The sequence below is a fragment of the Dichomitus squalens genome (assembly GCF_000275845.1).
Source record: "Dichomitus squalens LYAD-421 SS1 unplaced genomic scaffold DICSQscaffold_50, whole genome shotgun sequence".
NCBI lineage: Eukaryota > Fungi > Basidiomycota > Agaricomycetes > Polyporales > Polyporaceae > Dichomitus > Dichomitus squalens.
The window spans coordinates 37642-55015 of NW_006766932.1; the positions used below are offsets into that span (position 1 = coordinate 37642).

General features: G+C 56.0%; 5 protein-coding genes across 5 annotated transcripts; 3 read left to right on the plus strand and 2 right to left on the minus strand.

Annotated features, from left to right (window-relative positions):
- Positions 1-539: 539 nt before the first annotated feature.
- DICSQDRAFT_183016 (uncharacterized protein) lies at positions 540-7116 on the minus strand (the record flags this gene model as incomplete). The annotated part of the gene is made up of 14 exons (XM_007369478.1): positions 540-678; positions 736-2157; positions 2214-2442; positions 2494-2727; positions 2781-2860; positions 2913-3348; positions 3399-4143; positions 4203-5468; positions 5519-5571; positions 5624-5924; positions 5974-6033; positions 6081-6343; positions 6397-6487; positions 6547-7116. 14 exons carry the CDS (start codon positions 7114-7116, stop codon positions 645-647), a joined length of 5784 nt encoding a protein of 1927 aa, XP_007369540.1. The 3' UTR covers positions 540-644.
- Positions 7117-7770: 654 nt separating this feature from the next.
- Positions 7771-8876, plus strand: DICSQDRAFT_149599 (S-adenosyl-L-methionine-dependent methyltransferase; the record flags this gene model as incomplete). Its single annotated transcript, XM_007369479.1, has 2 exons — positions 7771-8648; positions 8711-8876. 2 exons carry the CDS (start codon positions 7771-7773, stop codon positions 8874-8876), a joined length of 1044 nt encoding a protein of 347 aa, XP_007369541.1.
- Positions 8877-11232: 2356 nt separating this feature from the next.
- DICSQDRAFT_129322 (uncharacterized protein) lies at positions 11233-11660 on the plus strand (the record flags this gene model as incomplete). The annotated part of the gene is made up of 2 exons (XM_007369480.1): positions 11233-11549; positions 11609-11660. 2 exons carry the CDS (start codon positions 11233-11235, stop codon positions 11658-11660), a joined length of 369 nt encoding a protein of 122 aa, XP_007369542.1.
- A 656-nt stretch (positions 11661-12316) lies between these two features.
- Positions 12317-12754, plus strand: DICSQDRAFT_68792 (uncharacterized protein; the record flags this gene model as incomplete). Its single annotated transcript, XM_007369481.1, has 1 exon — positions 12317-12754. A coding segment is annotated over one exon (438 nt), but the record flags the coding sequence as incomplete, so codon positions are not given.
- Positions 12755-13660: 906 nt separating this feature from the next.
- DICSQDRAFT_129323 (uncharacterized protein) lies at positions 13661-16815 on the minus strand (the record flags this gene model as incomplete). The annotated part of the gene is made up of 11 exons (XM_007369482.1): positions 13661-13705; positions 13776-13856; positions 13899-15040; positions 15062-15396; positions 15457-15695; positions 15744-15847; positions 15918-16196; positions 16265-16339; positions 16373-16377; positions 16431-16460; positions 16799-16815. 11 exons carry the CDS (start codon positions 16813-16815, stop codon positions 13661-13663), a joined length of 2352 nt encoding a protein of 783 aa, XP_007369544.1.
- Positions 16816-17374: the final 559 nt, after the last annotated feature.

Consider the following 17374-nt stretch of genomic DNA (forward strand, 5'->3'; position numbering starts at 1 on the left):
ATCCCATCCTTGGCCAATCACGATGAGGTTCCCACGATTAATTGACGGGTCCATCATTGACGTGACCTATTGACCCTTTGACTTGACGCATCGACCGACCCCGTCACTGACGGGTCAATGACAACACTGCCACTAGGTAGGCGCGGTGGATGAGGGTGAAGACGGTCGGGGTCGGTTCGCAGTACTTTTGACAGGACCTACACACTAGCAGACTCGGAAGCTATCTTGCATGACGGATGGAAGACACAAGGGGGGGTGGCGAGAGGACTCGGTGGGCAGGAGAGGCCTTTGGGAGGAGCTATCGACCGTACTTGCATTGGACACGTCAAGCGAAACAGAGAGAACAGAGAGCACATCCACTCGCCGGTCCAGACATGACACTCACGACCTGCTTCCATCCCTTTCCCGTGCTGCTCGCACAAATCTCGCTGCCTTCCCGAGCGTAGCTCACTCTCGGAATAACCGTGACTCGTACGTCAAAGGCCGTATCCGTGATGAGGCTCGGCGTAGCTTATCCTCCCCCCCCTCTCATCAAGGTCGCGTGTCCTCGGAACCGCTTTCCATAGGACTACATTCAGAGCGAGGTGCGCACATATACAGGCGGAAGACGAAAACGTAGTTGTCTCAGCAATGCGACTCGCCATTCACACAACCTCGGCCTTGATCTTATCCCAGAGGCTGTTGACAAGTCCCGTGAGCGAGCCGTTAACCGCGCCTATAAGATGTAAGACTTACTTTTGGAAGATGAACGTAATGAAGTCCGCGGTCTTGCGAGGGTCGAAATCTGTGTCGAGGATGAAAGGCGCACCCACGACGACGCCCTCGATGCGAACCGTGAAAGGCTTCGCCATCGAACCGCCCGCTCCCACCATACCACGCAAGCTTCCGGAGAGATGGACGACGCGGATGTCGAAAGCGTTGAGGGCATGATCTGCGACCCACTGCCCGATCTTAAGGGCCTCTTCCCCCACTCGCTGAGCTAGGTCTAGGGCTGCGCGAGCGCCGTCCAGTGCCACCGTCGCAGCGCGCGCCCCCTCGAGCGCGGTCTTCGCGGCCTGGTAGGCCAGGTATTCGGCACACTTGACCAGGTCGATCAACGCTTGGGTCGCTGCGCGGAAGGCGGCATCGTTGGCGTCTTTGTAGGCCTGCAAAGCCTCCTTCGCGCCTTGAAGAATGCCCCACTTTACCCCCTCCTTCGTGATCTCGAGCGTATGATTTGCGGCATCGAGAACGCCCTGCGACGTTGTGTCCGCGACGTCCACAGCTTTCTTCGCCCCATCAAGTATACCTTTGCCGGACTCCTTAGCAGCGTCTAGGGCGACCTGGGCACCCTCGAAGGCAGTCTTCTTGGCGAGGAAGTTCGCGGATGTCAGCCCCCCTTCTGCGGCCAGAAGAAAACCGTCGGCAATGGTTTTGGAGGCCTCGAGCGCGCCCACAGCAACGTAGAGGCCGCCGATTGCAGCTTTCTTCCAAAACTCGTACCACGGCGCACGCTCGTAGTCGTGGATAGTGCTATACAAGTCGTTGATCTGGTTCTGCAAGCTCTGCACCTCCCGCCGTGCTCTTTCGATCGCGTCGTGGGCGGAACCGAACGCGGCATCGAAGTCCTTCTTCGCATAGTCGAGGTCCCTTTGCGCCGCGTCGATAGCGTCGCTCACCTCTCGCTTAGCGTTGTCGAGAGCATGCTGCGCGCTCTGCAGCGCTCGCGCACGGTCCCGTTGCGCGGCGCTGACGGCGTTCTGCGCGTCGGTCATCGCGGCATCGTAGTCTTTCTGTGCGTAACCGATGGCGTTCTGAAGACGTTCGATCTCCTTGTTGTACGCATTGATGACCTTGTTGCATTCGGCCGTGACGCTCTTGTTCTTCGCGTCCCAGCTCTTCTTCGCATCTTCAAGATCGGCGAGGGCCTTGTCGACTCCTGCCTTCCATGCGGCTTCCGCTTCGTCGACTTTTGCCCGCGCAGCGTCAATGCCATCCCTAACGGTTTGCAGAGCCTGTTCGAATTGGCCCATGATGTGGTCGTGGATATACTGGAGGATGTACTGCTCGAAGAGGGCATCAAACAGGAAGTCGGCATCTGAGAGATCGGTGAAGGAAACGGCTCCAACAAGAGTAGCTTGGAGTCGAAAGAGGAGAAGGTCGGTGAATTTGAGTTGACTAAAGCACATATGCTTTGAGCGTGCATCGGTGGAGATTGGAGGAATTGCACTCACGTGATCCATTCGAATTTGGGTACGGGTAGAATGTCGACTACGATATGAACAGTAGATTCGGCTCCGAACAGAGAGATCACGCCGTCAACAAGCAGATGCTGGTCTGTAGGTCCGATTTCGCACTCGATGACAGCACGAGGGCCTGTTGGACCACGGACAACGAGGGGCCCAAGCGTGAAGTTGTCAACGCCGCCAGTGAGAGAGATTCTTAGATTCACCGCGTCAACAGCTAGGGTACTGCGTGAGCATACCGTTCTGGCAACCACCACGAGAGACATACCACATTCGATATCAGCTCGCTTCGCGAATAGAATGACATCTGCACGGAACGAGACGCCTTGAGGGTAGAATGTGGTGCCGATGGAGAGTCCTGCTGGACAGATATACAACTTGACCTCCTGGAAATCAAGGAAGTCTCGAGGAGGATCAGGTATCTGGACGTCGATAATGTCGCTCGCAAGCTTCACAACATCTGTGATGTTCAATGATTGGACTTCAGCATAGAGTAGCTCCTCTGCAGCAGGTGTCAGATGAAACCAGCGGCGGACATCAATTCTGCGAACGTACTCATAGGGTCCTCATTCACCGAAAGCGCCAGCTGTGCTGCAGTCTCTCCGATCATCAGACCACCCTGCACCATGAACCCACTATAGGAAGTATAAGCGATATTGTCGACAGGAAAAAGGTGTGGAGTCATACCTCGGCGTCCCGGTACTCGCGAATTGCGCGAAGATGATCGAGATAGAAAGCCCCAAGTTCGGTCCAACCTTGACATTTGGGCTGATTCCGAACGGGTTCACCCACCATCCGGACATCTGGCCCGTTGCATCGGCGCCCAACAGGTTAGTTCCAAGCGAAAGGGTGAACAGTAAGGGTGCTGGTGAATATGGGACGGGGATATTGAGACCAGCTGAGAGGATCAGTCGTACGGTAGGTTTGGTTGCGATCGAAAGCGCAAATGGTGTACTTGTGACCCCGTTGCCGAGATTCAGGCGAGTGGGAGCTGGCAGATATACGTCCAATTCGAAGCCCTTGGCTTTGGACCAGCCAGCGCTGAGGGTGAGGCCCGGTACGGGCCCACGCATGAGCGAGTTAAGAGCGTCAATTTCGCCCAACACCGCGCAGACCTGGACACCTGATTGGAGATCAGCGGAGAGCAGTGCTTCCACAATGGTTCCTACCTACCTTGGTGGAAAGAGAATCCGCTCGTGATCATATTGCCCAAGCTCGGGTCATCCTTCGAAGCGGCAACGAAAACGGCTTGCGTAAGAGCGAGGTCAAACGGCGTTCCCTCGATCTCGGGTACGACCTTGGAAAGCTGCAGAGCCTCGTCCTTCGACGTCAAGGCAGCGAGCACGGTCCATTCGAGAGACTCCTTTGAGTTGTCAGGGGACCTGTACAGATGAACAGCTGCGTCGAAGACCAGAGTGGAGAATGCGACTTCGCCTCCAAGGATGAGATCTGTCGTCTTCCCATTCCCCTTGGCCTCGAAGGTGACCTGAAGGAAGGCACGCTTCAGCTCTACGTCTCCGAACTGAACAGCGTCGGTAGTGAGGTCGCCACGAATCACGACGTTGTGAGGAGTGATGATGAGACCAGCGTCGAGCGATGTGTAGTCCCCGATGGTCACGCTATCGAGACTGATGCCCAATCCGTTGCCAGAGGTGATAGATAGCCTCGCATACCCGATCGTCACGTCGAGATCCGGAAGGGAGAGATTGTCGTGAGAGATCCGTCTGAAAAGGGTATCGATGGTTTTCACTGTAACATGGTGGATCGATGCGTTCAGCTCGAACGAGCCGCGAGGAGTATAGGACCCTTGGAAAGTCGTAGAGACATCCTCATACATGAAGTCCGCTGACACGCCGAAGGTGAGGGACTTCCATGGAGACGAGACAGCGAAAGACGTAGAGAAGGAGATGCCCGATAGCTTGAGAGGGGAACGAGACCGTTAACAACGGCGATTAAGCAATCAGTACGTGTACTCACCACAAGCCCGCTAGCCCCGAGAGGATTTTTCCACGTGTCGATACTGGCTCCCAGGAAGATCACGCCACCGAACTCCTGCATCTCGTACTCCAAGCTCAGAGGAATGGTAGAGCCTGGTACGTCTAGGTTCATGGTTCCGAACACAGAGAACCCGTATTCCAAGGTGGACTGCGGCAATGGGTCGTACTTCAGCGTCCGTATGCCAAAGAGTCTGACGCCGATCTTCGATAGGACGACTCCGTCCAACGGCTTGAGGGCCAACCCCGCGAAGATACCTTCGAGTGTGAAGCTGTGAAGCGACGGCGGTCGGTCCCATCCACCGCCTGCACCGAGGAAGACGTGGACAGCTAGGTCAGGCTCATCGACGCCCAGAACCTGTGACAGAACATCGTGCAATGCGCCGCAGGATTCGTCGATGACCAGGTCAGCGTCGAAGTGCCAGCCGATAGCCTTTGTCGTATCGAACTTGTAGTTCTGGTGGTAGACGCTGATGTTACGGAACGTGATGCTGTCGAAAGCGGTGCCTTCGAGCGCAGATATCACAGACGAGAGGTGGAAGTCCTCGGTAAGCGTTGCACGCTCGACGGAGACGGGATTGTCGGGAAGAACGACGATATCAGACGGAGCAGGTCCTTCCCACTTCTCGAACTTGGCGCTCAGGCTCTCGACACCGAATAGGGCAATGTCACCGACAACAACGAAGCCTCTATCCGGGGGCTGCGATGCGGGTCCTGAATCGAAAAGGATGGGTTCGAGGAGCGATCTCGGAGTTCGAGGCCGAGCAGCAGAACTTGGACCGAGCACCTGGCCCAATCGTCGTTTGGCAGCGAGATTGAGCTCGACGACACGGACAGCTTTGACTCGCTCGCCTTCGGTCACATGGGAAAGCAGAGGGCGGGCACCAAAGGCGTGAACGACTTCATCCGCTGTCGGTTCCTCCTCGTCCGAAGGTGGCTCCGCGATTGCTGGGTTGTTGATTTGAAGATTGCCGACGTCAATGTAGGGGAGATGGCGCTTGGCGGCATTCCAGAGAATCGTCGGCTCTTGATAGGACGTAGACAGCGGAATGGCCTGACTATTCAACGCTGAGACAGCCCGCTGAACACGGGCAGACTTCAGAGATGCAGACTGGACCGAAGACGCAGTCGCTGACACAGTGCTTTCGTGAAGGTAGTCCGTGAGAGCGTCGTCAAGACGTGCCTCGACGCGGAGGGGGATGTAACGGGAGAAGGGATCGAACACTTCGGACGCGTTAAAGTTGGGTCCCTACGGCAAGTTAGCTCTGAGACACTGCTCGATCCAGAAGCGGGACATACCAACGCGTTTCCCGGCATCGTCCACTGGTATTTCAGTCCAAAGCTCAGCCACACTGCGGATACAATTAGATCAAGGTCTACGTCTTGATGCACGGGCATACTCACTGTACTTCTCCGTATCTGCCCAGATAGGTATCTGCTCTGAGCGTCTGAATCCTGGGCTGTTCAGGTCTCGGCGGGACATGGAGCCCCTGAATAAATTGGTAGTGACAAGGGTACCTGTGCGCGTATTGTCTTGTGCAACCGAGGCATCCGCCCTAAGGAGAGAGGAGATGGTGTTTTCTGCTCGAATCATGTGGGTATTGCTTTCACCGGTACCAAAGACAAGGTTCTCCCGAGTCTGAGAGCTCGCTAGATTGACGCTGTCGTCCATACCACCGAAATGGAACGCATTCCGGTGAAGCCACTGATGAAGCCCGTTAGTTGTTGGCTTCGTGGCGCAAGGCAAGGCATACCTCCGCATCGGCTGGAGAGCCGTTTGAAACATTGGCTGGTCCCCACATCTCCTTCGCAAGCTACGTACCGTCAGTATGAAACAATCACGCACGAGAGACTCTCTCACATCTGTTGCGCTCGCCCTCATGACGGTCTGTTGATCCGGGTACGAATTTCTCTGTCCCATTGCCGCAGTGGCCTTGAAATGAGACATCCTCGCCACAGTCACCTCACCCCCGCGAGGAGGATCACCGATCTTCTGCTGGATTGTACGAGCCACTGAGTCACTTGGCCATGGGCGCATGAGTTCCGGCCGATTCTGTAGCGTGACCCAGAGTTTGGTGTAGTCGGCGGACGTCATGAACGTGAAATAGAAGTGTAGATAGTGCACTAGATACGGAGGTTTTCAGGAAATGCGGTCGAAAAGCTCGAACTGTTCTTACCTCCTGTACAGACCAGCCCTGTTTGCTGGGCAGTCTGCAGATCGATCACCTCGTACTTGTACTTGGGAAGGCTCAACTCAGAGAACGCGGCCTGTGCAGGCCTCAGCTCAGGCGGGGAAACGTGCCACGTGAAGGACTCGCCTGGAAGACTTTCTTCAAAACATCGACCGTGAACGCCGATGGGGCCTGTGATGATGGGGTGAAGAACAGGCTGATCTGGTCCGCTGCCGGCTCGATGAAGCGACTGTAGACGTTGAAGGCAAGCGAAGGTCGGGCTTTGTCGATGACAAGGCAGATCTGGTTCCATCGTCGAAGCTGTTCTTCATCCCAAAGTTCAAAATTAGGATACGACAGTGGATCTACAATCATATGGGGATGGATAGCGGTCAGATCTCCTGTGTTGTCCCAGATGTCGAAAAGTCGGGCGGAAGCATTGGCAAGGAGGGTATTGTAGTCTTGCCTCCGAACTTTGTCGTCGTGGAGTCGCGAAAGCACCGTGTTGGTTTCGATGTAGCACTGGTTGTATGTCTTTCCCAGGGAAAAAAAGCGCTTCCCTGGAACTATGTTGGCAGGATCTGTTGAGGTTGAGCCAAGAGGTACGGCGCCATAGAGAGAGAGCGTTATCAAAAATCCCGAGCCTGGTTCCCTAGAGTAACGGGGATCGTCGACCGCGACAGGATGCTCAGAGAGAGGGATGAACAGCTGGTAATTGGTTGACATCTCAAGAGGCAGACGGAGAGGAAGACACCGTGTCGTGGGGTGTCGTAGTCTGGCGTGCACGATCTAAATCATGAGTAGTCATCGATAATGACGGACCGCAAGAAGGCGATGGGAAACAGGTTGAACAAGCACGAAGGCATGAAGCATGGAAGAAGCAGGGAGCACGCGCACGGCAGGGATTCGGATATTTCCAGCTGGAGAAAAGTCTTTGAGAAGGGGACGCGCGAGGCAAACAATCCGTAAATATGTGGCATTTCCGGACAAAAGACATTGAGAGATGACGGGCGGTTGCCTTTTGCGTCCCCAATTCATCGACTTTTCTCCAATCGAAAATATCTGATTCCCTGCCGTGGCGAGTACAGGACGACGACGCGATGATTATCGGGAACACGAGGGGCATTGTGCATGCAACAGTCCTGGCCTCCTTATCTTGCCGAGTATCAACTCGGAGTCAGTGTCATAACCATGACGAGCACGTCGGCCAGCGGCATCTGGAAGGAGTGGTTAGGTGGCAAGAAGCACTGGGCGCTTGTATGAGCGCCTTTGTGCCTGGTTCACCAGCAAGCGCGCAACGCTGACAACTGCAGCCTCGACTTGGACAACCTCACCCACGACGGCAAGCTCAATGTCTCTCATTCATTCGCCGGTCCAGACATGACATTTGCGAGTGGTTTTCACCCATCTGCCGTGCGGCTCTCGCACAAGCTCCCGCCGTCTTCCCGAGCGTGGCTCGCACGCCAGTACCGCGATCCATACGTCAAAGCGCGGCTCTCATACCCCGCCAACTACCGCTCGCGCTCCGCATTCAAGCTTCTCGAGCTCGATCACAGGTGGAAATTTCTCAATCACGATGATGTCCGGACGGTCGTCGACCTCGGCGCCGCCCCGGGCGGATGGAGCCAGGTCGTTGCGGGGAAGATGGGCTGGACAGACTCCGACTGGGATGTGCGGCTGACCAAGGAAACAGTCGTGAGTGCAAATGGGAAGGGGAAGAGCGTGTTGGACGCGGCTACTGCTGGGTTTGGACTTAAGAGGGGGAAGAGGGAGGAGCTGAAGAGGAGGGTGGGCGGGAAGATGAGCGACTGGAGTGCCGTCCCGCCCGAAGGTGCAGATGAGCTTGGGGACATCGAAGAGGCGGACTTCACGAGGCTGCTGGACGAAGAAGACACTGCAGAACCGCCTCGGCAGGTTGGGCGCGGAACGATTGTCGCCGTGGACTTGTTGCGGATGGAGCCCATCCCGGGTGTCAAGACGTTGCAGATGAACTTCCTGTCGCCGATGGCGGATGAGTATATCTCTGCGCTCCTGAGGGAGCACCACCCTAGAATTCTCCCCCCGGACGAGTGGGCACGAGCCCGACACGAGGACGGGAAGGCGGACGTGATACTGTCGGACATGGCTGCGAACTTCACAGGCAGCGCAACGGCGGACATAGAGGCCAGCATCACGATTTCCGAAGCGGTGTTCGAGTTTGTGTGCCGGCATCTCAGGACGGCAGAGAGCATCGGCCGGAGGAGAGGTGGTGTGCTAGTGTACGTACTTGCTATCACTTCACCCCTTCCAGCCCCGCTCACGAGAGTTTGTGGCTGATCAGGCTCAAGCACTTTGCGCACCCGAAGGCGGACGAGTTCAGGAAAGCGGTGCTCTCGCCTAGCTTCCATTCCGTCGCCTTCGACAAGCCCCCAAGTAGTCGTTCCGAGTCTCGGGAAGGATACTGGATTTGCGCGGGATGGAAGGGCGCGCCGGCGTCTCGGAGGTAACACCGGACCGTCCCGATGCACTACAGCGCCACGGGTAGGTCCCACATTGATCCACCGTTCCTTGAGCCAGTATATTCATGCACCTGTCTTCCCTAGCCGATTCACAGGCGACCACAGGCCAGAGTGTGGCCGACCGCCCCTCTCTAGCTGCTCATGACACGCGCGAGGATGCGGACGCTAGCGGAGGGTTGTCCAGTCCTGTGACGATCGTCATCAGCTTCAACATCTAGTCTGATCCTCTGACGCTTGTGAATGCCTTCGTCTCGAGGCTCAATAGCTGTGGAGTGGTGACCCAATCATCTGCATGCCCGTCAGAAGTTGGGACGGAGTCTTTCGGCGAATTGTGAAGTACACTAGCACTAATCTATACCGCTGGGCGAACTTCTCAGTCGCTATGCTTGTTTTGAAGATATTGTATCCGGCATCTGCGTAGCGATGATGAGTAGTGGCTTCTGCGCCATGTGTAATAGGGCTCGGCGACGTTGGTACGAAGTGAGTGCGGAGCGTAGGGTGCGGTGTGTCTACACTGACGTCTATTCACACCAGTAGATAATCGTCACAGTTCGCTTGCAGCCAGGTGCATCTATCTGCAGTATTTCACACCTCTCCACCAGGGTACCAATACACGTCCGCAAGTATTTATCTTCGGTACGTCGCCGCCTCGCACATTCCAGTGATAAGCCTTGCCGCATTCTCCCACGCCTGTCCATCAGACTATCTCGCGATGTTGATTTGCCTTTTCATTGCCAACGTGGGGCATCTGACAGAGAAGGTTACAATTTGAATGGGACCCGCTGTCCGCCAGGCTTCCAAGCACAACGGTATCTTTCTACGTGTGCCGCAGTCGTCTTTCGATCATGTGGCGATGGAGTGGAATTCGGGATGGCAATCGGGACGTCGTGGCTCACGGCCCAAGATCCGCTACATCGCATCAGTCAGTATCCGGTCGGGATTGCTCTGTGGTGACAGTAGCCCTGGACTCGAGCGACGCTCCAACCGCGTAATCCTTAGTGGGGGCATAACTCATCCTTCAACAGAGTCTATCGACTCACTAACGCCTCAAAGTTCTCGATCGGAGATTCAGACGTAGGGCGAGGCCACTCTCGACAAGCCGACGCCGTTCACCTTTCCCATCGTGCCTCGGACCGGTCTTCCAGCTGACCTCGACTTTACCCATCAGGTGATCAACCCTACATTCCGACAAAGCTGCAAAGGGTATCAGTCGTACATTACGAGCGCTAGAAGGCTAGCTGAAGAAGCCAAATGGAAGTGTGAAGACGACATGGTCCTGGTGGTAAAGTACACGCACCCTCATCGTCATCCATCCCATTCGTCATCCGCCCGCATGCGCCCCCGACATTCAGGTGACGGTGTGCGCGCGCCGATGCTGCGGACTGTATGTGAAAGACGTCCTTCAACCTACGAGCTTGTACCATCGTGGGATTCAAACACTCCGATGATCTTTCGGTCAGTGGCGGCGGAATATCGTTATCAATGCGCGTAGTGCTGTTATGCTGACCTATCCCCCTTGCTCGATTGTCATATGCAAGAGGCTGCTTGTACCGGCGAGGCACGTCGCCTACAATGGGAATGGGAACGACTGTACGGGGTAAAAACCGCCCTGTCACTGTCTCCTATGGCATCTTTCGAAGAACTTCGAAACATACAATTTCTCGGGAGGAGTCCTCCGCTTTCCCTCGCCCCCATCTCCGCGGATACTCGGAACCGCATAGGAGCGCACATCCGCCACAAATTCAGGATACGTCCGGTGCTGGAAGCTGGATTGCTCCATCCACGGAACTGCCCTCCCACCGTCCTTGTCTCTCGCAAGGGGGCCATATGTATGGCGCATGCGGACGACGATCGCTCCGGGCCCAGTCACATGTCCATTGTATGTACCTGCCGAAAGTGTTGACGTGCAGGACAAATTGCCCGACCATCCCTCGACATGACTTCTCTGATCCCCGCTATGCGCTCTTCCGCATATTACCCCCGTAGTCCAATCTCATGGCCCTCACTTGTCCCGTCTCTGGGCGTTTCCCGGAATGTTCTTTGACGGATAGCCCCACTGCGGCGCTGATCATGCAGCCGTCTCTTGTCATGCGCGAGAGTGAAGGCGTCAGGGCTCTACATTCTGCCTGCATTTGCGACGATGTGCCTTGGTGCAAAGCGACCACGTTCGGACCCGCGCTGGAGATGGGACTGCTCTGACGGAATGTCATCTCATGTCTTCCGCGGCTGTTCTCGGAGCTCTCGTTCTTGCGCGCTATATAAAGCATCGCAATCCTCACAGTGTCCCCCAGACACATACCAGGTCTCCAGTGCAAGATCGTGCCTCGCTCAGCATCTCTAAACAATGACCTCCACTTTAAAGCTCGCTCTCGTACTTGCCGCCTTCCAGCTTGGCGTGCAGGTGCTTGCCAGCCCTGTCGGCGTCACCCAGCCCCCCACCACGGCATCAAGCGCACCGCCGTCCATTGAGACCATCCCGCTGGCCCAATGCCTGGCTACCGTGGAGTGCTGCCAGTCGACGTTATCGCTTCCGACCATACCCGTCGATAGCTTGACGTCCATCCTGCCGTTGCCGTCTGGCCTCCCCATTCCCACTTTGGGCCCGTTAGCGGGATTTCAATGCTCTGCGGCCACCGATCTTGACATTCTTGGAAATCAATGGTACGTCCCACAAATCGATTCGCGTGTGCGAGCTCTGCGACTAACGCGTAAATTTACAGCTTGGCGGGTGGCACGCCGCTCTGCTGCCAACTCGTTCTGCCTGGTATGTGACGCTGCTCCACGCGTTCAATTAAGCTTAAGCGCGGATGTATGCTAAGTCGTCTTCGTCTCTTCTCAGGTGGCATTGCGGCCGAGGGCTGTCAGCCAGTTGTCAACTCCATCCTCCCGACATCTCTCCCTATCTCTCTCCCAGGCCTGCCCACTTCTTTGCCGATCTCTATCCCCGGTTTGCCCACTTCTCTGCCCATTTCTCTGCCAATTTCTATCCCAGGTTTGCCAACGTCTTTGTCACTTCCCATCTCTTTGCCTACGTCACTTCCCATCTCGCTTCCTCTCCCCATCGGAGGCGGGTCGTCGTCCGCGTCAGCATCAGACCCGCTGAGCATCTCCATCCCCGGTCTTCCAACGTCTCTCCCAATTTCTCTCCCTGGCCTCCCAACGTCTCTCCCAATCTCCCTGCCTGGCCTCCCGACCTCGCTCCCGATCTCACTGCCTCTCCCCATTGGAAGCTCCTCGTCCGCTGTCCCCTCAACCTCTGACCCACTGAGCATTTCCCTGCCGGGCCTTCCGACGTCCCTCCCGATTTCGCTGCCCATTTCGCTCCCGCTCGTCATCCCCACCAACGAGGCGTCCGCTGCCGCCGCGTCCAGCGCGTCATCATCAGACCCGCTGCCCATCTCTCTGCCCACGAGCCTTCCAATCTCGCTCCCGACGAGCCTTCCTATCTCGATCCCGACGAGCCTTCCTATCTCGATCCCTACCAGCCTTCCGATCTCTATCCCAACGAGCCTTCCCATTTCCCTCCCAACGAGCCTCCCCACGAGTCTCCCCATTTCTCTTCCTACCAGTCTCCCCATATCCCTCCCGACGAGCCTTCCTATCTCGATCCCTACCAGCCTCCCCATTTCCCTTCCAACGAGCCTTCCTATTTCTATCCCAACGAGCCTCCCCATTTCCCTCCCCACCAGTCTCCCTATTTCCCTCCCAACCAGTCTTCCGATCTCCCTCCCTACGAGCTTGCCCATTTCGCTGCCCACGAGCCTCCCGATCTCACTGCCCGGGCTCCCGACGAGCCTTCCTATCTCTATCCCTACCAGCCTGCCCATCTCGATCCCAACCAGTCTCCCTACTTCCCTTCCTACTAGTCTCCCCATTTCCCTCCCAACGAGCCTTCCCATCTCTATCCCTACCAGCCTCCCCATCTCGCTACCTACAAGCCTCCACATCTCGCTACCTACAAGCCTCCCCATCTCGCTACCTACAAGCCTCCCCATCTCCTTGCCGACTTCTTTGCCGATCTCTCTGCCACTTGGGCTGTGAGACATGGGCTTCTGCTTGCTGAGTCTACTCAGGCTCGAATTGCACTAGAGACGTGATATGTTCACGGAGTAGGGCAGAGAGTGGGTCGAGGGTGTTCGTATGACTGTCGCTTGATGTTCTCCGACGTGTGTTTGTGATTTGTCGTTCCAATGTATATTGCAAACCGTACGAAGTAGTTGTAGTCGTGCTGCTACTATAAAAGTGCAACGCTCGTATCTCAAGCGATCGTATACTATGTGTCCTTCACAGCCGCGCACATTCCTCGTGCTCAGACTCCGCAAGACGCAAGGTCGTCTGGACAGTACTGGTCGCTGTCCGCACGCCTGTACATGTGATCCATCTAACAGCTCGAATATGTAATCGAGGCTTGCGCCTATTGATGCGCAAGATGTTTCTTGTCGATTATGTCTCATTCCATCGTTCGACCGTGGACCGTGAGGGCCCTAGGCCTACACCAGTACCACGAGAACTTCTCGGGAGTCGGCAGGGAGTTGGGAGACGTGCGAAACGCAGTCCGAGCCAAATTGGAACCTATGCGCAAGATATCTTCCGGTATCTGCACTCATCATTCGACTGGTTCTGAGGTAGTACTATATAGTACACGACAGATACGCGACTTTCCGGGGCTTGACGTGGCTTCGACAAGGCTACTATTATAAGCGTCCCTGGAGTGCGTGACACGCCCAAACCATTCGCCGCTGATACCCACCCCGGTAATGTCGGGTGCCTTACTAGTGCGATGGAGAAGCTTCGCGCGATGACGCAGGGACGCCAAACTGGAGGGCAGACAACCAAATCGCCATCAATGCACACCCTGCCCAGGAATTCATATGGAAGTCAACACACCTGGATCGGAAGATGGTAGACGTGCCCGTGCGGGTGCATCGTCGCATCCCAGCCATTGGGCATCTTCCAAGTCCACGTTACCTGTTATGGGCGATCAGCGGGGTGAACTAGTAAATATTTGACCTGCACTTGACACTCGAGGGGCTTAGACGGGTCCAGAGTGAGTGTCGCGAGTGTCCCGTTGATGAGACGCGATATTAGCAGGTAGCCCTTGTCGGAGCCCTCATGCTCGACTGCGGTCGTGATTTGGAGGATACAAAGGGTGACTATGGACGACGCTAAGTCGCGCTCAAAGAAGAAGGCATCGAAGAATGAGTTGTTGGGGGCGCTGGGGACGTAGTAGGCCTCGAAGTCGAGATTAGGCAGAGGAACCTTCGGCTTCAGACTGATGGACTTTACGAGAGTCTGCGCGGTAAAAGATGCGCTTCCGGCTGCATGTGCGTGATGGCCAGCGGCGCGCCGGAGTGTCGAGCTGTGCACCACTGTTGTTGTGCTCTTGCTGGTGGAGAAGTGCGGCGCCTCGTGTGAAACGCCAGACTCCTCCATCGGGGAAAGGTTGGACAGCATCTCCGAACGCGAGGTGATGGACAAACGACGGTGAATGATCGTCTCGAAGAGGTAACTGCGGAAGCTGGAAGACTCCGGAGTGAAGTGGCAGAGGGAGAAGAGGTGGCGGGCTTGTCTATCCTCCAAATGGCGCAAGGCGACCTTTACCCTCTCGGTGACCCCTTCCGACTTGAATTCCATATTGAAGCTGTCGCTAGTGGAGATTGTCTTGGTATGCGGATCATCCCACTCGTGAATAGGGATGAGGGCGATGATCCGGTGGGAGAGACTGGTGGGGTTGCAGTGCGTGTCTGACAGGAAGGCGCCGACAAGGTCTTGGTACTGGATGGACGTTATCCCCTTCACGACGTCTCGATGCCGCCGGAGGATGTTGTCGGGGTGGAAGATGCCATCGCATACATCTCTGGCAATGTAGCCAAACTTCTCTATCGCGTCGGCCACCAGGGTCTCCAAGATGCCTCGGTCGGGTCTTGTGCGCCATCCATCGGGGTCACGTCGCCACAAGACCTGAAGCGCATGAGAGAGGACGTTGTCGTCGATGCAGCTGATGATAACATCTTCAATGCTGGAGGCGCGTGCAGAGCGGCTGTTTGGCGATGACATCCTACTTGATACCTCTGCCAAGGACGATGTCTTGCCTAGTGTACGCTTCCTAGGCGGGCTCGGTGGGGGAGAGGCGGATGTGACCACGAAAGTACCTACGTCCGATAAAGACGTACGACCCCTGATGCGCTTTGTTGCTCGTGTCGTTGGGGTGGGACTGGGCAGAGGTGGGGTGGCCCGTATGGAGCCCGGAATGTGAAAGGGTGGAGTGGTCGTACTGGGTAGAGATGGCCACAGCCCGACGGTGTCACCATCGTTGTAAGGGTAGACATCTGGAGGAGAGGGATGCAGGGCCAGTGGACTGCGGACTCGATGGGAGGCGCCTGTGGGCGAAGTCGGTGCCGTGGCAGGAACGATTGCCGTGTCTGCGGCACGGGTCTGTACAGCTATAGCGTCGATCACAGTGCGTATGTCGGTCCTGAGTTTGTCGTACAGGTAAAAGAGCTCCACCCTGATATGAAGCTTCAGCATGCTTCCATCTGAAGGGTTGCAAAACAGATCCGGGACTTACCCGTCTAATAACTCCGGCTGCGTCCACAACGGCATGCCGAATAGCGCGGGACACCGGTGCTTGTCGATCTGGGCGTATCGCTTGGGGTTGGGAGACGTCGAATAGACGGGGAAGACGCACGCGCTGTTCATGCCTGCGATCGGAGTATCCCTCTGGTCGTGGTCCAGGAGCACCCACAGCGGCCGTGGGGGTTCGCGCACCGAACCCGAGCCTCGCTTCCGCTTTGCATCTGCACTCCTCTACACTGGAACCCCATTAAGACTGCGCCTAGCGGGAGTGGTCCATACCTCTCTCTTGTAGAAGAGGTAGGCGATCTCTTCGAGTATCAAGACGACGGGGTGGTCATGCATGAGCAACACGCGGAGCATGACCCATATGAAAATGCTCTTGCCTTCAAGAAAGCATGACGAAGAACCATAAGCTCAGACCATGTGTGACAGACGACCAGCATGACAACTTACCACAACCGGGCTGCCCAGTAATGATGACTCCCGACGCCGGCGCATCAAGGCGGTACTTGCAGATGCGCCAAATCAGCTTCGCGTACGCGTCCCGGACCAGTATGCGTCCGTTCGTACGGCTGCTGAGTCCCGGCGTGCCCACGTTGCGAACGGGGATCGTCAGCACGTCGGGCAAAGTGGCCAACGGCGCGCTCCAGAGTTCGCACAGCCGCTGGTGCGGCTCGTCGGCTCCGAGTTTGGTCCACTTCGTCTTCAGGCGGTCGAACCAGTCGCTTCTATCTGCAACATCAGGTAGTGAACGGCACGGGTGAGCGACGGTGTGCACAGACGTGTTAGCCTGAGCTGACCGTCGTTCCTGAAGAAGTGCGGGTTGCTCGCGAGTAGGGAGAAAGCTTCTGATAGACACGCGGATCGGATAGAAGCTACCAATGGGCGGCAAAGCCACCGGGACACACCTGGGCTAAGATGTGAGTACTCATACAAACATGCGGGGCGATGATCAATGCAACTCACCAACGGTCGCCGAGCTGGGCCGACACGGCGCTGATGCGTAGGGCATAGCGTAACAGTCGTATACTAATATATGTACGGAGCCCTGGGAAAAAGAAGGCCGGTGCGAGCATTCAACAAACGCGGTTAGTATTCGCAGCCCAATTGTTAGCATGTCAGCACGCCATACACTGCGGATGGATAGTACAGGTATTACATGAGTCACATTCGTTGCTGATACTGCACTAGAGTCTCTCTTAGTGATTTGACACTGAATCTGCTGTGTACTTCGTGAGTAGCTGTAAAGCTCGGCGCGGGGTGAGAAGAGCACGATTTGCACATTGGGGATTCATCTCCGAGCGCAATATCTGGACCTCCTACCTGTGACTCACTGTGTCTGCCACGGCATAGTGGGGAAAGAAACAGATGAACTTCACGTGAGTCGTACCTAGCTTAAACGAAGCACACCAAGGCATGGCAATGTAGTGCCAGTGGGCTCACACATCGTGGCATCGGCAAATTGACTTGACGGGTGCAGAGGACACGAGAATCAGCGAGTATATGAGAAATGAGACGGATGACTGTAGATTCAGGACGTCGTCGACGATGGACACAAACTGCTCAAAGACTAGTGTAGGGCGAAGAACCTACAGGTTCTTCGCAAGTGCGATATTCGCAGGTTAACAACGTGGTTGATAACATGCGAATAACCTAGCCTAGTTATTCGCACTGCGATTATCTGAAGCGCTTGTATAGGCGCCCTCCAGCGAATGCGAGATCGTCGAGGCCGATGATAAGTCTTGTTAATAGGTCTTGCCTCTGTCTCATGCTGACGAGCATTGATGCTGAGAGGGATGGATGGGCAGTGATGTATAGTGTAGTGCACTGCAGGCTTTCGAACTTCTCAGCTATTGTATTCCCTACCCCTGACAGACCTGGCAATGCTGCCGCTGTCAGAATCCTTTCTT